At 43.0% G+C, this 23,392-nt stretch overlaps 1 protein-coding gene across 1 annotated transcript in view; it reads right to left on the bottom strand.

The window, feature by feature from the left end:
* Window positions 1-17,433, bottom strand: part of LOC122542849 (thymus-specific serine protease) — a 39,131-nt gene extending 21,698 nt beyond the window's left edge. Inside the window, exons 1-4 of the mRNA XM_043680943.1 lie at window positions 17,327-17,433; window positions 5,181-5,344; window positions 4,218-4,317; window positions 1,228-1,357 (exon numbers count right to left, since the gene is read on the bottom strand). Coding sequence (XP_043536878.1) covers window positions 1,228-1,357; window positions 4,218-4,317; window positions 5,181-5,344; window positions 17,327-17,384 — 452 coding nt within the window. The 5' untranslated portion in view covers window positions 17,385-17,433. The remainder of the gene's footprint in view (window positions 1-1,227; window positions 1,358-4,217; window positions 4,318-5,180; window positions 5,345-17,326) is intronic.
* Window positions 17,434-23,392: the final 5,959 nt, after the last annotated feature.

Raw genomic sequence — 23,392 nt, forward strand, 5'->3', positions numbered from 1 at the left:
GGTAACGAGGAGAAGGCAGGAAATGGGGTCAAGAATCACATCAGCCATGATTGAATGGCAGAGCCAACTTGATGGGCTGAATGGCCTAATCCTGCTCTTATATCCTGCTTTGGTTTCTCTGCATGTCATTAGTGGACAGTCCAATGTTTTCTTGACATTGGCAAGCCAAACGAGGCCACAAAAATGAGATGGGAGTGGTCCAAACAATGACTTAAATCAGGCAGCCATGGTTCATTGGGTTTTGTGGTTGATTCTTCCTTACCATGGCCTGCTAAGTGGCGAGTGCAATTTTGTGGCCACACGATGAACATCTCCAATCAGGCAGAACCCAGTTATCAGCTTGACAATAAGTGGCATCAGTATCACCAAATTCCCCACAAAATGTTTGACATAGTCTGGGGTTACCATTTACCCTTTGAAAAATTAGGACTAGTGCTAGTAGTAGCATAATTTTGGCAGCACGGACATGGAGCAAAGGGTCTCTTCTGTATCATATGATTCTATGACCAGGAATTGAACTGGAATAGCCATATGACTACTGTGGCTACAAGAGCAGGTCAAAGGCTAGGAATCCTACAGAAAGTAACTCACCTCCAGACTCCCCAAAACCATCTACAAGGTACAAGTCAGGAGTGTGATAGAATACACCCCACTTGCCTGGATGGGTGCAGCTCCAACAACACAAGCAGCTTAACAATATCCAGGACAAAGCAGCTTGCTTGATTGGTACCACATCCACTACTTTCACTCATGCCAATGTTGACACACCATGACCACAGTACATGCAAATGTACAGCAGTGACTCACTAACACTCCTTCCACTGAAAACTTTCCAATCCTGTATCCTCCACTATCTTAAAAAAAGGAACACCAGCATCTGCACATGCCCCTCTGAGCCACACCAAACTACAGCAGCTCAAGACATTGGCTCAGCACTTTCCCCAGGTAACTTTAGAGCTGGGAGATAAAGACTAAGTGACTCCACACAGAAATATAAAACCCTTCAGTTCTGGCAAGGGGTTATTTGGAGACAGAGACAGAGACAGAGACAGAGACAGAGACAGAGACAGAGACAGAGACAGAGACAGAGACAGAACCTCAGTCTCAATTTGACTCAAGCTAGAAAGGGAGCAGAGAAGAACATTATTAAAGGAGAGAGGACAAGGAGATGCAACAGTCAGGATGAGACAGGACTCAAATCATTGTTCAGTTAAGAAACCAGCTTACGCTTGTTGGCTGGACAGAAACTGGATGTTCTGATTGGTCAGTCCATCAGGATTAATGCTTTTTCCATAATACCGGTGCTCCAGGGAGACCAACAGGGCCCTGTATTTCTGTGCTAGGTCCACATGTTCACCTGCAGAAACAGAAGCACAGCAAGAGACAAAATCAGTGCAAGACGACATCAAGAAACACCAAAATCCTTCTTTGCTCCCAGCTGAGTATATTACCCCACCGACCAAGCAGCCCATCCCCCAGCAACTACCAGCCACTATAGGAAGCACAGTTCAGTAAATGAGATGAAGGTGCTATAGAAAGGCAGATTGGCTCTTTCATAAATTGCCTGACTTAGATCAGAATGTCAAGAACAAAATCATCGAGGAGCTGTAGAATTGAAAACAGACCCACTGTCAAGGCATACAGTAACCTGCAGGGCACATCCAGCAATGTATAACACTCTGGTTCCCTCAGCCTGAGCAGTATATAATTGCCTGTTCTCAAGTACCACTTGTGATTTGAGCAGGTCCTATGTTGTTGTAGGGACAATCGTATAGAGATTATAAAAATAGGAACATGAGGCAGCCATTCAACCCATTGAGCCCACCCTGCCCTTATGTTATGAACCTGGATTTTTATACATTGGTAGTTCCTCACAGGAATGGGCAACTCTCTTCCACTCAGGGACCTGGATTAGTCATTCCAAATCCCTACACTAGGGGATTGGGGCAGAAATTCAAATTCCCTTGAATCAGAGGGCAATCCATTAAGTTGGAAGTCAGCAAAACCTTTATTAAAAAAAGGGAAAGACAAAAAGCAGATCCCTAAAGGCTAGTTGATTTAACTTCCCCTTGGTAGATTACGAGTAAAAGAAGTTATAGCAGGAAACTTGAATAAGTTAAAAGGAGCATAGGCAGAATCAACATGGTTTTGTAAAAGGAAAATAAAGTGTTTACCTCAACAATTGGAGTTGGTTGATGTGGTGGTGATTATGGGAAACAACTGTACTCTGGCAAGTAGAGTATTTTTGACAACTGCAACATCAAAGGTTGTGGGAAATCAAAGCTTAAGATAAAAGGTGTATCGGTTGGCATGGATAGAAGACTGGACTGCCAACTGAAAACAGTAGGCACAAATGGGTCTTTTTCAATTTGACAAGATGTAATGAGTGGTGTGCTGCACAGATTAGAGCTGGGACCTCAACTGTTGACAATTCATCTAACTGATATGGACAGGAATGGAGGATGCGGATGTCAAATTTGCTGACAATGAGATCAAACTAGAAGCAGGCCATTTGGCCCCTCAAGCCTGCTTCTAGGTAAGTAAGAAAGCAAGTGATGAAGAGGACATAAGATATAGACAGGTTAAAGGGGTGGCAAATGGAATGCAAGGTGTGAAAGGGTCCAGTTTGGCACGAGGAACAAAGAGCATTTTATCCAAACAATCGCAGAGAGATGTGAATCAATCTCTACATTGTGGAAGCAGGCCATTCAGCCCATCAAGTCCACACCAACTCTGAAGAGCAGCCCATCCAGCCCAGCCCACCCCTATCCTTGTAACCCTGCATTCCCCATTGCTAATCCACCTAGTCTGGATATTACAGACAATTTAGCACAGCCAATCCACCCAACCTGCACATCTTTGAACAGTGGGAGGAAACTGAAGCACCCAGAGAAAACCCATGCAGACACAGCGAGTATATCTGGCTCTGAAGTTCAGTCACTTGAATTGAACTCAGGTCCCTTGTACTGAGGCAGCAGCATTAACCACTATACTGCCATGTGTGGTCTTCAGCCTGAATGGTAACATGCAGACATAGCAAGTAATTAGGAAAACCAGTAAAATCATTTACTGCAAAGGAAATTGAATACAGAGGTAGTGAGGCTCTGCTTCAGTTCGACAGGGCACTGATGAGATCACATTTGAAGTATTATCAGCTTCGGGTGGCACAGTGGTTAGCACTGCTGCCTCACAGCACCAGGAGCCCAGGTTCTATTCCCACCTCAGGCAACTGTGTGGAGTTTGCACACTCTCCCCATGTCTGCATGGGTTTTCTCTCATTTCCTCCCACAGTCCAAAGCTGTGCAGGTTAGGTTAATTGGCCATGCTAAATTGTCTGTAGTGTTAGGTGGATTAGTCAGGGGTAAATATAGGGGGGGTGGGTTTCTCTTCGGAGGGTTGGTGTGGACTTGTTGGGCCGAAGGGTCTGTTTCCACTGTAGGTAAATCTTATTTAAGTGAAATGCAAATGTTTTGAAGGAAGCTCAGAGGAAGTATACCAGACTAATACCTGGAATTCTGGTTGTCTTACAAGTAATGAAAGATAGGCTAGTCTTGTATTGGCTAAAAGAAAAATTGGCTAATACCTGCTGGAATGGAAAAGACCAAGAGCTGATTTGATTGAAATATAAAGATACTGAAGTGTCTCAACAGATTGATGTGAAGAAACTGTTTCCTCTTACAAAAGAACCCAGAACTGAATATCAAGGGGTCAGCCATTTAAAACAATAGCGGCCATTTTCTTTTCTCAGAAGGCTGATAGTCTTTGGAGTTCCCTATCCAAAAAAAAAAAAGGATTAGGGACCTTGAATACTTTTAAGACAGAGGTAAATAGATTCTTGGGTAGTAAATGAAAGGTTATCAAACAGTGGGAAGGATTTAAGGTTAACCATTTCAGCAGTTGTGGAACAGGCCTAAATGATCTATTCTTGTTCCCAATTAGTTTGTTCATTTGTTTTCCATACTTACCCCCCTCAGAATGAAATAGTATCACTCAAGGTTACGCCTAGGAGAAATCATTGACCCTCATCTCATTCTAACATGGGCCCAATGGACCAAGTGGCCTCTCTTGTGCTGCAATGTCTACAATTAGATAGTTTGGAGTTAAAACAAGTTGTATTCTGGGTGAGGGGGGTATCCCAAATGGAACAGACAAAACCCAAACACTAGTTATTTATTCCCTCCTCATACATCCAGTCTATTTCCAAAGCAACACAATACCTGCCAACACGCTACTTGATAATAGGACTTGCTCGCCACCAATAAAGAGGAACACTGGACCCAGGCGTGGCTCCCACAGATTGGCGTTGACCCAGTATCTCTGAAGCAAACACACAGACATCTTAAGTAAAAGAACATTTTCCACAGCCATCCCACAATTGTGCTCAGTACTTCAATGGTTAACGAGGCTCTGGGAGGAAGTGCAAAAATAACTCGTCAGGATAGCCAAAATTGAGGGGATAGAGGTGGAAGCAGAGACCTTCAATATTTTCAAGGTGGATTCTTGATAAGCAAGCAGATGAAAAGGCTAAAATCGGAGTGGTAATCAGAACAGCCATGATCTTCCAGAATGGTAGAGCAGGCTTGAGGGGCCAAATGGCCTGCTTCTAGTTTGATGCGGAAACAAAAAAAAAACGACAAGCAGAAAAAAAAGAGGAGGGCCAGGCTGTTCAGTGAAAGAAACCTGAAGACTGACATGATCTTTCAAATTCCAAAAGGGTTGGCACAGAGTTGCTCTCGGTGGTAAAGGATAGTAAAACTGGAGAAGCCAGGCCAAAACTATGGGACAGTCACTGAGGAACCCAAGATTGAACTCAAGAGACAGCACTGTTAGAATGTGGAAGTTCAACCCTCTAAGCCAGTAGTTCAATCACACAGAAAATAAGAGGAGTAGGCCATTCAGCCCTTTGAGGCCACTCATTACGATCATAGTTGATATCATTTGAAGGAAAGTTGATCAAACACAAGGCAGAACAGAAAAGGTCACAGAAGGTTCAATGAGATGGGTTGGGAGGAGATTCATTTGGAGCATAAATCAGGCCACACCAGAGTGGCTGAGTTGAGTGAACAGTTTCTGTTCTAAAAGTCCCTGATCCAGTGTGGATTTAGACATAAAGGGAAGGAACAGAGGATAGGAGGGGAGTGCGCAGGGAGGAAGAGATATCATACGAAGGTTGCACTCACCTGCTTGAAAGTGCCATTGTTCCTTCTGTTGAAGTGATCCAGTGGCTGTGGAAAGAGTCCTTCCTTGGGCTCAGTCATCCCATTGCTGTTCTTCAGCAAGTGCTTCAGTATCCTCTGCTCCTGGGATTGCAGCACCTGTTGCTTAATCAGCCACATGTTCCGCCCTGAAAATCAGAGGACAGACAGGTTTAATGGGTCACAACACTGTTGACTGAAATGGTGATTCATGCCAGAAACCTACCAATGCTACTATCAGGACTTCAGTGTGATAAAATGTCCCAGGGCACTTCAGTGGAGCATCAAAATATTTGATTGCAGGTCACATTCTGATGTTGTGCAATTGATCAAAATGTTGATCAAAGAGATTGGCTTTAGGAGGAACAGTATGTGGAAAGGTTTCGGGGGAAGTGAACGGGAGGGGGTTGTATTCAGCAACCAACACAGCTGAACGATTAACAATCGGGGATATGCATGAGAACAGAAGTAGGGGAAAATAAAGGAGGAGAGTTTTAAATAGCAGCTTAGCACGATGAATACTTGGCAAGGACATGGACATGGGGGCGGCACATTGGCTCAATGGTTAGCAATGTTGCCTCAGAGCACCAGGGACCCAGTTAGATTCCCGCTTTGGGTGACTGTCTGGAGTTTGCACATTCCGCCCGGTCTGCGTGGGTTTCCTCTGGTTTCCTCCCACACTCCAAAGATATGCAGGCTAGGTGAAATGACCACGCTAAATTGCCCATGGTGTTCAGGGATGTGTAGACTAGGTGCATTAGTCTGGGGTAATGTAGAATAGTAAGGGATTGGGTCTGGCTGGCTTACTCTTCAGAGGGTTGGTGTGGACTTGTTGGGTCAAAGGGCCTGTTTCCACACTGTAGGGACTCTAATCCTAATTGGGTTCTAAATGACGTAAAGGTGACCCAGAGGGTAGAGTGTCTGTGGAACTTGCTAGCACAAAGCCAAAATATTGTTGGAGAAATTTGACCAATAAAAGTAGTGACCACAAAAATCAGATCGGGTGAAACTGACTTGCTGTTTATTACAAGCGATATCGCTGGAAGAGAAACTGACCAAGCTGAAACAGCACAGACAGTTTGTCCAGGTAGCTGAGAATTTCTCTTGAGCTGAGGATGAAGCCAGTTTTTATAATAATCCTGTACAATAAGGCTAATTAGAAATTGTGCAAATAAAATGTATCTGGAAATGGAGTAATGTAGTTACAATGATGTTAATCGGAAAACAGTTATCAAAAGAATGTCCTAATTCTCGAAACAAAGCAACATTCTGACAGTATTGATGGGTTCTGAACTTCTATTCCTCTTCACAGGTAGGTGCTAGTGTCTCCTCTGAAGCAGTGAGGTGCTTCCATTGTCCTGTCCTGGGAGCAATGCTCTTGCTGGTGCCTCTGTTTGACCTGCTCTATGTGGCTTTGGTATTGCTGGGTTGAGAAACTGCTCTCAGGGCTTTGAGATAGCGGTGGTGCAATGTCATTGTTAGTGGGTGCTTGAAGTGTAATCCCTTGTCTGCGAGTGCTGTCTAGTTTCACTTATCAGCCTGCTTGGTCCCTGCTGAGGCATTCTGGGTGTTTTGGTACAGTTTGGCCAATTTTGCTTTTGTGGGTTGGCAGATTTTTCCCACAATTGTACAATTTCAAATGAGGTGTTGGACATAGCACTTTGTCTAAAGGAATTAAAGACAGTGGAGGAAAGCAGGAACAGAAAATGGGTGGTCAGCTGTGATCACAACAAAATGTAGCAGGCTGGAAGGCCTCACAGCCTCCTCTTATAGTGAATAATTCTGACAGGGCAGTACATGGGAGATGTCAGAATAATCAAGACTCAAAATAAAGTCATGAGTCAGGATTTCAGCAGATGGGCTAAGACAAGGTCAGATGACATGAGGTAGCGCTCAGCCTTCCCAGTTTGAGGAGAGCACAACAGTTCAGAGTTTTCTGTGGAAATTGAAGAACAAGGACAGTTCAAGTTTTGGGGGGCAGGAGCAGCATGAAGACAGTGCAAAAGCACAAGATATTGAGGGATTGGTCACTACAGGAGTTAAATGAATTATTTAAGCTCTCTAGAAAAATAAATCAACTTGCAAAAGTTAAAGCAATGCGGACTTAAGTTTCCAGCTGACGCAAGGTTGTGCTCAGCATGGTCAATTGTTGCTCAATACGAAACTCCCATTAAAAAAGAACGAAGGAAACTCCAGTTTCAGTTTTGTCTCCCAGGGCAATACTGCAAGCAGGCAATTTAAACAAAAACAAACTGTTACCAACTGGACATGTGTCAGACTAGTATTCAGCTTCACTCCAGTTGGAATTATTTTCCCAAAGCCCTGCATTGTTATCATGCAAACAAAGCAGCTTGTACAAAAGCAAAGTAGAACAGACATTTGAAGTTTTTTTTTGGGGGGGGTGGGGGGGAAGTGGTATAAACACTTTCTAAATGGCGGAAACAGCACACGAAGTGGAAGCCATCATTTGGAAGCAATGGAGATTTGGATGACAACTAATTAGATTTTCAAATTAAAAAAAGGGCAACTTTTCAAAAACTAATTCATGGGACACCGGCACATTTATTGCACATCCATAACTGCGTGAAAAGGTGGTAGTGAGCTGCCTTCTTGAACTGCTGCAGTCTCTTTGGCGTAAGTAGACCCACAATGCTGTTGGAGAAGTTCCAGCCTTTTGGCCTAGCGACACTGAAGGAACAGCTGATATAATCCCAAGACAAGATGGGAAGAGACTTGGAGGTGAAGTAGGTGCTCCTTTGTATCTGCTGCCATTTGGCTTTACTCTGAAATTACTCTTAAAAAAAACATTGATGCTAAGGGCAATTGGGGAGCCATTGGGGGTATATTCAAGGTGGTTTTGGTCAGTGCTACAGATCAGGAAGCCAGCAATCCAGGAGCAGAGCTAAATCCCTCTTGTGTTTAAGTGTCTGCTCTCTTGCTGCTGAGTTTAAGGTTTCCGCTCCAGGAGTCAGGTAGAGGGGAAAACAAAAACAAATCAAAGCAAACAGCTCAGTACTGGGGTACAACTGGACTATTGGGAGGTGACATTAGAAGAGTCAGATCTACAACACAGAAAACAGCCCTTTGGCACATCACAATCGTGCCAGTCAAAAGCAACCTAATTATTCTGATCCTGTTTTCCAGCACTTGGCCCGTAGCCTTTATGCTTTTCAGAGATGTCAAACTAATGTTTTTTTTTAAAAACCCATGGCACAAATTCAAAGGAAAGGCAGGGGAACTTCTCCCCAGTGACTTGGCCACTACTCATTCCTCAAATCAGTATCAGAACAAACAGATTATCTGGCTATTATCAGATTACTGTGTATTCGACAATGCACATTGTGCATAAATTGGCTGGATGTATTTTCCACATTAACCACACTTGTGAAGTACTTCACTGGCTATAGCAGTGCTCAGAGACAGCTATTGGTTATGGAAAGCATATGGAAATACACATCTCTCATTGTGGAGGCGCAATCAATTTAAAGGTGTGGGACCTTTATTTTCTCTTTGTTGGCACATTAACAGAGAGCAGACTTGTGCACAGCTTAGACTTGAAACAAATAGGAAATGGAAATAGGCCAGACCTGCTACCCTAAATGACAATTAGTATTTGAATTATTAAAAATAAATCTATGCAGAAATGTGTTTTTAAACTAAAACCAAAAGGCAGTCAGCTGCAGACCATCACACAAAGACTAAATGCAATTGCTATTTTCTCCAAAGAATAAAGACTAGGAGAAGTTTCACCCCAAGGCCTAGGATTTGTTTTGAATGCAGGTTAATATGATGAATATCTTTTGCTGTTACCCATCAGAATCTGATTAGAACACAGCAGAGTGTCCGATAGTGGCAGTGCAAAGAGAGCTTTACTTTCAGTTTAAAATAATAGTGACCTTTATAGTGATAGAGATATACAGCATGCATACAGACCCTTCGGTCCAATTCATCCTTGCTAACTGGATATCCTAAATTAATCTATCCTATTTTGCCAGCTTTTGGCCCATGTCCCTCTAAACCCTTCCTATTCATGTACCCACCCAGATGCCTTTACAATGTTGTAATTGTACCAGCCTCCATGACCTCCATTGCAGCTTATTCCACACACTCACCACCCCCTGCGTGAAAATGTTCCTCTTCATTCCCTTTTAAATCTTTCACCTTAAAACTATGCCCTCTAGTTTTGGCTCCCGACCGTGGGGAATAAAAAAGACCTTGGCTATTCACTCTATCCATACCTCTCGTGATTTTATAAACCTAATGCCACCCCTCAGCCTCTCACGCTCCAGGGAAAACAGCTCCAGCCTATTTAGCCTCTCCCTATAGCTCAAACCCTCCAAGTCTGGCAACACCCTTGTTAAACTCGAAAGGGTACAGAAAGGAAGGATGTTGTAAATCCTATAGCCAGAATTGAATGCAGTATTCCAAAAGTGGCCTAACCAACATCCTATACAGCCACACCACAACTTCTATCTAATGCAGTTCTGCATCTGTCTGGAATGTTAGTTAGGGACATTTACTCTATTTGATGTTGACAGAACATGAAAAGGCTAATGTATTTTTTTGGTATACAAATAAATTTTAACTAAGAAACTAACTGTACTTTGTTTTGACAGCATATCATGGTTCAAATTAGTGCAGATGTGCCAAGGGATAGGAGCAGTAATAGGTGGGAAGGTCACCAGGTTTCTGGTGAAGGTGAACATGTGCTTCATCCTCCTCTGTTCAGTGTTGCTCATTCGGTAAAAGCAGTTACCGACCTTGCTGACAGATTATAAATTGTATCACAGTTTAAGTACACCACAGGGTTAAGGAAATACTGAACACCAACTGCAATGATTTACACAAGCTCCACATGTCCAAGCCAACTGACCAATCTCAAAGTGGAATGGGGAACGGCAGTGGGCAAGATTAGGCCTGATTGAGGAGAACTGGGGCTGGAAAGCAATTAAGGCAGGGAACAGGCAATGGTAAGAGTGTCAGGGAGCATATAGTTGCAGAGGGAGGGGCAAGGATTGCTTGCTGCAGGCTGACGCGTTGCAATGCAGGTTCAAACAGGCAGACAAGCCAGAGTCAACATCGCAGTTTGCATCAAGCAGAAACCTGCTACTGATTCCATTTTGTTAGTAGCCTTGGTTTTCAAATTAAGTCACGGGATGTTGGGCATCACTGGCTGGGCTATTTAGATGCCCTTCAGAAGTTGATGGCAAGCCACCTTCCTGAACCGTTGTAGTCCATGTGATGTAGATAGATCCACAATGCTGTTAGGGAGGGAGTTCCAGGATTCTGACCCAGCAATACCAAGGAACAACAATATTTGACCAAGTCAGGATGGTGAGCGGCTAGAAGGGAAACATGCAGGTGGCGTGGTTCCATGTATCTGCTGCCCTTGTCCTTCTAGTCGAGAGAGCTGAGTAAGGGGTCTACCAAAGAGGTGAGGTGGAATGTCTTCTGTCAGAGGGGAGAAATATGGAGAATATTTTGCTGCAGGGATTGGGCTATTGAATATATTCAAGGCTGACTAAACATATTTAATCGATAAGGGAATCAAGTGTTATGGCGGAAAAGGAAAGAAGTGGATTGAAGATTTAGATCAGTCATCTCATTGACTGGTGAAACAAACTCAACAGGCTGCATGCCCTATTTCTGTTCTAGCATCTTACGTTTGGAAGGAGCTGTCTCAGGAGTCTCAGTGAGATGGTAGACACTGCTACTGAGCATCAGTGATGAAGGGGAGAGAATATTTATGGATGTGGTGCCAATCAGGCTACTTTGCCCTGGATGGTGTCAAGCTTAGTGTTATTGGAGCTGCACCCATCCAAGCAAGTGGGGAATATTCCATCACACTCTGGACGTGTTCCTTGTAGATAGTGGACAGGCTTTGGGGAGTCAGGAGGCAAGTTACTCAATGCAGGATTCCCAGCTTTTGAGCTGCTCTTGTGGCCATAATATTTAGAAAGCTGGTCCAGTTCAGTTTCTGGTCACCGGTAACCAATACTGGCCCAACCATACTCCAATCCCAATATTTTATCCTCTATCCCATGGTACGGAATCAATTTGCATGTCAAACAGTTGAGGTAATATATTGGGTCGTTCACTGCAATATCTGGCACTTCACACCCAAAAGGATCCCAGTCACGCTGGCAACACAAACGTCTCTGCAATCACTAACCAGCAATGGCTGCTTGCACCATACCCATTCACCCCTAAGCCTCATGACTCACTGAGTTGGACAGGCTTCTGGCCAGTAACAGTTTACATCCTCCTTTTTCCAATCACTCCATGATCTCACTCCCATCCCTGTAGTGTCCTGCAGCCCCATAGACCTCTAAGATATTGTGCGCCAAGAATTCCAGACTCCATAGATTAGATTAGATTACTTACAGTATGGAAACAGGCCCTTTGGCCCAACAAGTCCACACCGACCCGCCGAAGCGTAACCCACCCAGACCCATTCCCCTACATTTACCTCTTCACCTAACACTACGGGCAATTTAGCATGGCCAATTCACCTAACCTGCACATTTTTGGATTGTGGGAGGAAACCAGAGCACCCGGAGGAAACCCATGCAGACACGAAGAGAATGTGCAAACTCCACACAGAGTTGCCAGAGGCGGGAATTGAACCCGGGTCTCTGGCGCTGTGAGGCAGCAGTGCTAACCATCAGCAGCCCCGGAGGCTCTGGAATTCCTCCTCCTCACAACATCCACATTTTTCCTCAAAGACTCTTCCTTTCACCAACATTTTAGCCTTTTGACCCAGTATCTCCTGTGTTCTGATGTCTAATTTGTGTTAATAATGCTCCTGTGAGAAACCCTGGGATGCATTATTCTGCTGGTCTATATTCTGCAATATAATCCAAGTTGTTGTCGACAACAACAACACTTAGCCAGAAGCACAGGCCATGATGATTTCCAAAACTACACAAGCCTCAGTTAAACACATCCAGTTACATAGAAAGCGAAGCTGCTTTCCCAAGCAGAAAAAAAATTTAACTCATCAGGAAAAGCAAACCACAACGAACAAATATCATTTCACAGCCTTGGGATGCTCAAATCACACTGCAGTCAAAGGAAGCACAATTACAGTGCAGTCACTGTTGTAAATGTAGAAAACATGTATATGGAAAAGATGTACACAGACTGGGAAGAATGCAGAAGAGGTTTTACAAGAATGGTGCGAGAGTTAGGAGGATAATCCAGAGAGGTTAGGGCTGTTTTACTTTGACAGAAGGTGCTAACAGCAGATTTGATCGAGGGTTTCATAATCGTGATGTCCAAAAGATGTGCAGGTTAGGTGACTGGCCACACTAAATTCCCCAGTGTCTTGGAATGTGCAGGCCAAGTGGATTTGCCATGGGGAATGAGGGGTTAAGGGGATAGGATAGAGAGTTGGGTGTGGCTAGGATGCCATTCAGATGGTGCAGACTTAATGGCCGACTTTCACTTTGTAGGGATTCCACGAGTGGTCTAGTCAGAGCCAAGAGGAAGAAAACATTCTTGCCCTTAAATGGGTTGGAACCAGATGGCAACTTTAAAAAAAGTGTCCGAGGAAGGGTCACTCGACACGAAACATTAATTGATTTCTTTCCACAGATGTTGCCAGACCTGAGCTTTTCCAGCAATCTGTTTCTTGTGAATAGCTGTGGCAGTTTTAAAGTGGTTTGTTGAAGATGCAATTTCAAGGTGAGGGCAAGAATTCTTTACGCGTGACAAACAGCAAGGGTCAGGATGCACTGCTAGGATGTGTGGAGGAGGCAGGTTCAACTGAGGCATTCAGGAGGGTATTCGATTTTTTTTAAACTGGATGATTGTGCAAAGTTATTGGGGAAACAAGCAGCCGATTGGCACCAAGTTGCAATGCACAGAGTGCTGGTGCCATGACAAGAGGACCCACATGGTCTTTTCCTGCACTAGAATAAATCGGTGCTAATTTGCACAGTGTGATTCCACACACAGGAAAGAGAAAAACTATTGCAGCAATGTTGGTTGAGGGCAGAATAGCAGCCAAGTGATAGGTAAACATCAAACTCCTCTTCTGTCAGTTGCCAAGGGATCCTTTACATACATTCAAAACAGCAAAAAGGATATAATCTTAACCACTCCAGGAGTGTGCACACATCTGTGTCATGGACCAGGCCCAACTCCCCAAAACATTACGCAGGTAGCCCAGACTGACACACAGACACTTTTTCACATCTCCTGCTGCAACTAATTAATCTAAATGAAGACTACCTACACAGCTAGCTGGCCGCTCCCCTTTGATTATACTGGTTTTCTTCAAGACATGAAAGGCTTACGCTGGGGGCATTATCTGTTACAGTAACCAAAAATGGGCCCCAATAAACTTTCAAACTCAGTCTAGTTGGAGCCTGGATCACTTAGAACCTCTCTGAAAAAGAGAAGAATCTAACCTTGTCAAAAGAAACAGGTTCACCATGTATGTGGAAAAAGAAACCATTAACATTTTGAGTCTGTTAGGACTCAGATATACAGCATGGGAACAGACCCTTCAGTCCAACTTATCCATGCCGACCAGATATCCTATCTAAATCTAGTCCCATTTGACAGCTTTTGGCCCATATCCCTCTAAACCCTTCCTATTCATATACCCATTCAGATGCTTTTTAAAGTGTTGGTCATTGTATCAACCTCCACCACTTCCTCTGGTAGCTCATTCTACATTCACGCCACCTTCCGCATGAAAAAAAACACATTACCTGTCAGGACTCCTTCCCCTCTCACCTTAAACCTGTGCCATCTAGTTTTGGGGTCCCCCACCCCAGAGAAAGACCTTGCCTGTTTACCTTATCCACATCACTCATGATTTTATAATCCTCCATAAAGTCACCCTCGGCCTCTGTCACTCCAAGGAAAATAGCCCCAGCCTATTCAGTGTCTCCCTATAGCTCAAACTCTCCAATCCTGGCAACAGCCTTGTAAATTTTTCTGAACCCTTTCAAGTTTCACAACATCCTTCCTTTAGCAAGGAGACCAGGATTGCAAGCAATCCTCCAACAGTGGCCTAACCAATGTCTTGTACAGCTGCAACATGACCTCCCAACTCCTATACTCAATCCTCTGACCAATAAAAGCCTACCAAATGCCTTCTTCACTATCCAGTCTACCCGAGACTCCACTCTTCAGAAAAAGTATTCGTCCTGAAAAGACACTATTTTTAATGTGAAAGAACTTTTTTAAAAAATATAGGATTTACAAGGGTGGCTATACTTTTTCCACAGCAAGGAATTTGATATCTGGCATGAACTCTTGCGGCTCTGGATTCCTGCAGTGCTTGGACATTCAGTAGTTAAACAGTTGTTTAAGAGCAAAGAACAATAGGCTACTGTCAATAAAAATCTTGGCTGATCTGATTTTAACCTCAAACTTTAAATTTATCCATGCCCCCGATAAGATTTCATCCCTGTTTATAAGTGATCCAAAAATGGTTTCCAATTCCAACGTGCTCAGTTAGCTGAGAGACAAAGTTCTGGAGACATACAGAGGGAGACAAAGACAGACATTGCCTTGTGCTTCCCAATAGAAGCTGCCTGTTCTCTGCAGTTTAAAAAACTCAATGTGAAACCAGTTAGCTTCCCAGCAGCGATTGCTGACTTTTAAAAATGGCAAATCCGAGACATCTTCCCATGTGAAACAGTGATTTCTTCTTACAAAACTTGAAGCTTCTAGAGAAAGACAATCACTCATCATTGGCCTGGCTAGCTGGAGGACCATCTCAACATTAGATTAGGGAAGCAATGTCACTGAACTGACTTTCTAACTTTATCCAACCTTCACCAAAAATCTTTTTTTTGGGTGGGGAGGGGTATGCATAAAGATGGAAACTTAAAAGGAATTAGAGCTTTAGTTAGTAGCGTTTTGCTAATAGCATATCTGTTTACTCGTAGCTATAGCTAATGATTCAGCAAATAATAATTCTTGTTAAGGACAGACATCTGGCTCATGCCTTGGTCTGGAAAGCACATAATGGGCCACTTCACATCCCTTCTAAGAAACTTTAAGATTTGGCATGACTCTGGGAATAAACTGGGTTTGATTTATGGTGTAGTACTCCAATAAGTCAGTCATTTTGCATTTAATTTGTGGACAATACAAACTGCGGACCACAGACTTCACAACTTCAATTTGCTTGAAACCATTAATAAAAAAGGTGCAAGTCATGCTGTTCACATCAAAGGGCATCTCAACATAAAACTTTAACACCATTTCTCTAGATGTTACCTACCCTGTTGAAGTTTTCCTTCTAATAAAGGTAGAAAGTTGCTCAAGGAGAGAGAGATCTGGATTGCCTATTAAGGTTACACTTTCAAACAAACTCAAAACAATGTTGACCATGATTACATTTTTTTAAAAATTACAGCTCCCCAAATAAATAGATCAATGAACTAAACTGAGTCACAATCTAAATCCCTCTTCCACACTATACATCATCGACCACTCTCCCTTCCCCAACACTCCCTCAGTCAGTGAATCTTTGATTTCTACACCTGAAAAGTCTGTGGATACACAGCAATTCAAAGTCATTAAGACAAAGCACAGAAACAGACCCTGGGATCTAACTCATCGATGCCAACCAGATATCCAATTTAAGTCTAGACCCATTTTGCCAGCATTTGGCCAATATCCCTCTCAACCCTTCCTATTCATATACCCATCCAGATGCCTTTTAAATATTGTAATTGTACGAGCCTCCACCAATTCCTTTGGCAGTTCATTCCATACATGCACCATCCTCTGCATGAAAAAGTTCACTATCCAAGGCAGATGCAGATAAGTTTTTGGATATTAAGGTTCGGAGATGCCGGTGTTGGACTGGGGTGTACAAAGTTAAAAATCACAACACCAGGTTATAGTCCAACAGGTTTAATTGGAAGCACACTAGCTTTCAGAGTGACGCTCCTTCATCAGGTGATTGTGGAGGGCTCGATCGTAACACAGAATTTATAGCAAAAATTTGCAGTGTGATGTAACTGAAATTATACATTGAAAGGCTTAACAGACAATCAATTCTTCATCGGTTAGAATACAGTGATAGTTTCACTTCTTTCATGTGTAAATCACAAAACCTTTTTTTAAAAAAAAAAGGATGTGAAAGAGTGTCGCTCCGAAAGCTAGTGTGCTTCCAATTAAACCGGTTGGACTATAACCTGGTGTTGTGTGATTTTTAACTTTGGATATTAAGGGCAGAGTATAGAAAGGTAAAAACGTGGATCACACAGAAACTTGTCCAGTGGATGCACAGGCTTGAAAGGGCAAATCTTGCTCTTTTAAAAAAAAACATCTTCTACCAGCCACTGGCCAAACACCACATGCTCCCTCCATCTTCCTCTTACCCCAGCCCTGAAGCAAGTCTCTCGCCCCCCTTTTCTTTCACAACCCATACCTCGCCCCTTTAACTCCACCTCCCTTGTAGAGCCCTCTCCCTTCCCACTGTCCCTAAACCATTCCCTGTCTCGTGCCCCACACTCTACGTTTTCTCCATCTCTTACACCAGGGAGAAAGTGAGGTCTGCAGATGCTGGAGATCAAAGTTGAAACTTTATTGCTGGAACAGCACAGCAGGTCAGGCAGCATCCAGGGAACAGGAGATTCGACGTTTCGGGCACAGGCCCTTCTTCAGGAATGAGCAGAGAGTGTTCAGCAGAAGATAAAAGGTAGGGAGGAGGGACTTGGAGGAGGGGCGTTGGAAATGTCACATTTCACCTATCACATTTCCAACGCCCCTCCTCCAAGTCCCTCCTCCCTACCTTTTATCTTCTCCTGCTGAACACTCTCTGCTCATTCCTGAAGAAGGGCCTGTGCCCGAAACGTCGAATCTCCTGTTCCCTGGATGCTGCCTGACCTGCTGTGCTGTTCCAGCAATAAAGTTTCAACCATCTCTTACTCACCCTCCCTCAAACCCATTTATCCAGCATCCCTCGCACAACCTGACCCTCTATCCTCCTAGAGGCTCTCAGCAACCCTCCTCCCTCGCACACTCGTGACCCTTCCAGCCCCACATCGTCACTGTCCTCGCCATCCCCTAGCCCAACACCCTCTAGCATTCATCCTCACCGCTTTCCATGTCAGATCCTCAGGGCTCATTGAGGGTTTCTGTCCACAACCTCTTACCTCCGAGTGCAGACTGCAGCCAAGGGAGAAACAACACAACCATTGGAACCAGGAGCATCCTCAACCGAACTCAACTCAACTCCACTTCCACCACTCACTCTCCCAGTCTTTGAGAGCTCTGTTATCGGACGCAGCATCATATGATCCGCACCCCACCCGCCTACCCTCCCTTCCATTGGCTAGGCGGCCTGCCCGTTACAATACTTCTTGATTGTGATTGGTGCGTTGTTGCCAGGCGGATTATTCGTATGAAAATTCTTTCTACAGAAAACTATAAATCAAACAACAAGGTTGTAGTCCAACAAGTTTATTTGGAAGCACTAGCTTTCAGAGGGCTGCACCTTCATCAGGTGGGGCAGGGTCATAAGACCGAATTTATAGCAAAAGATCGCAGGGTCATGCAATTAAAATGATAGATCGAACAAAGCCAGATTGTTATGTCGTTCATCTTTTAGAATGTGTTGCAGATTTTAGTTCATTAATCTATAAATCCCAGAATTTCTTTAAGTCACATTCTCGAGATAACTTAAGGTTTTATTGAAAAAAAGTATATCTCAGCTCAGACAATGTATTAAAGATGTGAGGTTAGAGTCTGTCTGTTCCCCACCTTGAGTCAGACTGGTTCTATTTCCAAAGTAGGACTTTATAAAATGTTATATGGATTGACTGCCTGCAGATTGTGTGCTTTTTGAGCAAAAATAGAGATTGTCTTCAAATGCAAATTCACCCCATAGACTTATATGCATGTGCCCGCATGTGAGGGAGAGAGACATACACACATACACAAATATCAGACCTTGTCTGGTCTGTCACTTTTTTTAATGAAACCTTAAGTTATCTCGAGAATGTGACTCAAAAGAAGTTCTGGGATTTATATATTGTTGGGGAAATTAAACCTTTATGCCGAATCGTTTAAAACAAAATAGTCAGGAGATGAGGTCTTGAGCAACTAACTCGCTTTATCATGGCGATGGGGAACACATCATTCAGAGAATTCTGACGTTTTCCAATGAAATGCAGAATCTTCCAGGTTATATAGAAAATACAAGCTCACTGCACATTAATTATTTAACCTCGGGGCAGTCATAAAGTTCCCGTACATTTTCTGACCTACGTTTCTTAATGTCTACAAAATGTCATCTTATACTCCCAAGTTTAGGTAGGCTAGATTTACTGATAAGGGACAGAGAGAAACAATTCATCATTCTTTAAGACATAGCTAATGGCACTGAGGAAATGAGACATCCTGCACCTGCAAGGTCAGTCTGATCAGAGCAGAAGTATTCTCACACTACACTATCCAGGCTAGAAATCTTACTGCAAAATTGCTTTGTGACAAGATGCCTTCTATCTGTTTTTACTGTCAATCTTTTGATCAATTCTTCCTCATGCATTAATGAGCGGAAACCTGCAACCCATTCTAAAATATGAAAGACTTAACAGCAATCTAGGTTTGTTCAATCTCTCGTTTTAATTGCATGACACTGTGATATTTTGCTATAAATTCTGTGTCTTATGATTCTTCCCCACTAGTTACCTGATAAAGGAGCAATGCACTGAAAGCTAGTGTTTCCAATAAACTGTTGGACTATAACCTGGTGTTGTGTGATTTTTAACTTTGTTCACCCCAGTCCAACACTGGCACCTTCACATCATTTCTACAGAAAGAAATGCATTTCGAAATAGTCCTTTTCACAGCCATAGGTTTACGAGGATGTTGCCTGGTATGGAAGGTGCTAGTTATGAAGAGAGGTTGAGTAGGGTAGGATTGTTTTCATTAGAAAAAAGAAGATTGAGGGGGGACCTGATTGAGGTTTACAAAATCGTTAAGGGTATAGACAGGGTAGATAGAGATAAGCTTTTAACCAGGGTGAAGGGTTCAATAACGAGAGGCTTCAAGGTGAGAGGTGAAAAGTTTAAGGGGGATACGCGTGGCAAGTACTTTACACAGAGGGTGGCAGGTCCCTGGAATGTGCCAGCAGAGGTAGTAGAGGCAGGCACGGTAGATTCACTTTAGATGCGTTTGGACAGATGCATGAGTAGGTGGGGAGCAGAGGGATACAGATGCTTAGGAATTGGGCGACACCTTTAGACAGTGGATTTGTATCAGCTCAGATTTGGAGGGCCGAAGGGCCTGTTCCTGGGCAGTAAATTTTCTTTATTCTTTGTTCTTTGTATATACATCTGAACATGCCTTGCAGCCAATTAAATACCTTGGATGTGCAGTCATTTGTTAGAAAGTAGAATTACACTGCAGCCAGTTTTCTGCACAGCAAGATCCCACAAATTAGCAACTTGGTAATAGCCAGATAAACTATGTCAGTTGAAGGATAAATAACAGGCAGAGCTGACTCACCCACTTTCCGTCAAATCTTTCCCATCCATCCAAATGACCTCATGAGATCATATCATTTATTAACAGAAACAGGTTATTCAGCTCATCAAGCCTGCTCCACCAATCAATGGGATTGTAATGAATCAACAGGAAAGAAACATTATTTATTGTTAAGGTTCAAAATAGAGCCACTATTCATTGCATCAAAAGCTAGCCTCATCCCGCACAGACCATTATAGAGTCATAGTTTTAGAAGCATAGGGAGGCAATGGCCTAGTGGTGTTACTGCTGGACTATTAATCTAGAGACCTAGATAATGTTACAGGGACCCAGGTTCAAATCCTGCCATGGCAAATGGTGGAATTTGAATTAATAAACATGTGGAATTAAGACTCATCTAGTTCACTAATGTTCTTTAAGAAGGGAAACTACCATCCTTACCTGGCCTACATGTGACTCCAGACCAACAGCAATGTGATTGGTTCTTAACTGCACTCTGAGTAATTAGGGATGGGCAATAAATGCTGACCTAGCTGGTGACAACTTCATCCAGTGAATATTATTCACCTCAAATTTATTTGAATTAAATTCCATCTGCCACTTCTCAGCCCATTGGCCCATCTGGTCCAGGTCCTGTTGTAAATCTGAGGTAACCCTCTTCGCTGTCTACTACACCTCCAATTTTGGTGTCATCTGCAAACTTACTAACTGTAACTCTTATGCTTGCATCCAAATCATTTATGTAAATGACAAAAAGTAGAGGGTAATCCAATGTGAGATCACTTTGAATGTAGGTACCTGATACACATATTTACCATCTTGGCATTGTTTACATAATGAGAGAATTTTGTGTGTGTGTGTGTTCAGTCTCGTCTAATATACTATTGACTATTGACTCAACAAAGTAATAGCTCCTTGCATATGAGATGTGTCATCTTGATTATAATTGTCTAAGACGGTCACGGTAACCACAAATTTGTAGAAATGGATAAGCAAAGTGATATTTATATAGGCATTGTTTTTGATGGCGAAGAATATAATAGGGACCAATCCACATGGTTTTACAACATATACACCAAAATAAGGACATTCTCTGATGTATTACAGGTGGATGAGACATTCAGTTCCAGTTATCATTATTGGAATAGAGGAAGAGTAGGAATAGAACAGCAATATTCTAGACTAACATTATGGGCTGAATGGCCTCTTTTGTGTTGTGCCACTCAATGATTCTATCAGGTCTTGTGTTGAGAAAACAGCTTTGTAACTATCAAAGACAGGTTTATCATTAATGAGGAAAAGGCAGTTTCAATCTATTAGTAACTTCAAAGGTTAGTTGCTGTGAGCCTTCTACGGATAGCCTTAGGAAGGGCAGTCCTATAGAGTCAGGGCTCACCAGAGGTAACATTCCTGATTGACAGCTATATTTGAAACCTCTCAAATGAGGCAGGATCATTGATTGCCTGCAGTTCTCTTAATGACCAGAGCTCTCCTGTGCTGAGGTATATATTCCTATAATGTAAAACTTCACTGAGGAAGTCTATGGTAAACTTCCATTCTCTCAACACCAATTAACTTAGTTCTCTGGTTTTTCACTGTCTGTTAAAATAAATAGATCATCCCCATTTGCTCTATCTTGGACACACCTAATATTATATACCTCAACTAAGCGACTCATCTGTCTCTTAATTCTCAAGGAAAATAATTCCAACTATCCAATGTTCCCTCATAGCTAAAGTTTTCCAAACTTAGCAACATCCTCATAAATCTTCTGTGCATTCTCTCCAGTGCAATCACATCTTTCCTGCCTCCTGGTCATTAGAACTGTTGTGGTCAGTGTTGTATGTGGACCTTGCCTTTATGAGTGTTCACCTTTAAAGACTATGCGCTGTTTGTTTGCAATGTTGCGAATCTGGCTGGCAGTTATTTGCAGTGGGTCTGCAAGCGGTGATGATGCTGCAGTTTTAAGAGGTGTGTTTTATCCTGGTTTCTTACAGTGGGAGATTGGTGGACAGGTAGTGAGAATACAAATAACTTGTGAGGTCTTGGAGTTCTTTGATAAGTTGGAACAATAGAAGCTGCCTGAGGGGGTGTGGTCAAGCTTTCACAGACCCAAGACTTTTAGTTAGCTTTTGGCAGTTGTTGCTGGTGTCTCAGCAGGGTTGGAAGGCAGTGAATCTCTCCTGGCTGCTGCACTGTCTCTCTTTGGGGAGCTGCTGCATGTATCTTTTTCTTGTTGATAGGATTGCATGCGAAACAATCTGTTTTTCTGAATTTGCCTTTTTGCCAAGTGTATGTTTATGGGATGTTACTACATTGGAACAGTAATAGCTACTGTATCTATTACTCTGTTAAGCTTTCCAATAGAGGTAACTTTCCAAGTTCATCTTTCTTTTGTTGTATTTTAAGTATAGGTTGGAATAAATTATGTTTTGCTTAACATCAAGTAGTTTGGCCAATTGAGGTACAGAGGAACCTCGATTATCCAAAGGACATGGCCAGGAAGTATTTTGTTTGGTTAATCAAATTCCGGATTATTGAATGCCAGGTAACATAGTTTAGTTGAGCATAGGACCTTGCAATTTTGCCGGATAATCCGATATTTGGATAATTGAATGCCGGATAATCGAGGTTCCTCTGTACATCTGGAACACAGCACTTACATTTACCTCTGAAATAAGAAAAAGTTAGAGTGTAGGCTACTGTCGTGATTGGAGCCAGATGGACATCGTTGACTATGAACTCCTTGATTGGGGTTATTAACCTGGACCAATCAATATAAACAAGGGATACCCCCAAGATTTTCAGGGAAAGGTGGGCACCGCAGGGAGTGGAGTATATTATTTCCCCCTCCAAGTCTATTTTGATTTAACCTCTGCCCTCCCCTTCACTGTTTGATCATGCAGCAATGCCCTCTGAGAAGGGCACTGCTTGTCACTGGCCACGCTGATGTTTCCTTTCTTCCTGGTGGTGGAAATTGAATAAAGATTTGTCCATCTGTTGTCTTTCACTGTGCCACACACACACACACACACACACCATGGGTGCTGGGGAAAATATAAGCACTATTGAAGTTAGGCGGTAGTGAGGGGGGAAAAATATAACCAGGAGATATAGAAAAATATATATAAACAGGAGATTGAGGGGACTAACTCTGCGCTGACTGGTGCTACAGTCAGTGTAAAAAAATATAAACAGGGGATTTAGCACCACTTCAGTCCTGGGGACTTACTCTGAGCTGGCTAGTTACACTGCCAGCGTGCTGTTGTGAGGAGAATGGATTTCTGTGCTGGCTGAGTCGCAGCTAGTATATACTGCTGTCTGTTTGTTAGAACTCGCTCTGAAATGGCAGGCTAAACAGCCAATGGTACTGCTGGAGAGACCTGTGAGTTCCAGGATGACTTGGTGATATGGCCTGGCCTTGTGTTGTTGGTTTGTGGGTTGTGCCCTTGTGGGTAGGCCAGTCTTTTGGGTGTGGACTCTGCTTTTGGGTGTAGAATTTGTATTGTGTGAGGATTTTTGTAAACTGAATTACTATACATGGGTCTTGTAATTGATTGTATTTGGGAGGGTTGGTTGGTATACAAGGCAGCTGAAGACTGGAAGGCTGATGACTGTCCTGCAGGAAAGCTAGCTAAGAATGGTGTGATCAGTATGTGGTGTGGACTGGTGTCAGGAGTTGATTGTGGTACCTGCGGACTACTGGGTATTTGGGGGAGTTGAGTTGTGTA

This window comes from Chiloscyllium plagiosum, chromosome 41 (assembly GCF_004010195.1).
Source record: "Chiloscyllium plagiosum isolate BGI_BamShark_2017 chromosome 41, ASM401019v2, whole genome shotgun sequence".
NCBI lineage: Eukaryota > Metazoa > Chordata > Chondrichthyes > Orectolobiformes > Hemiscylliidae > Chiloscyllium > Chiloscyllium plagiosum.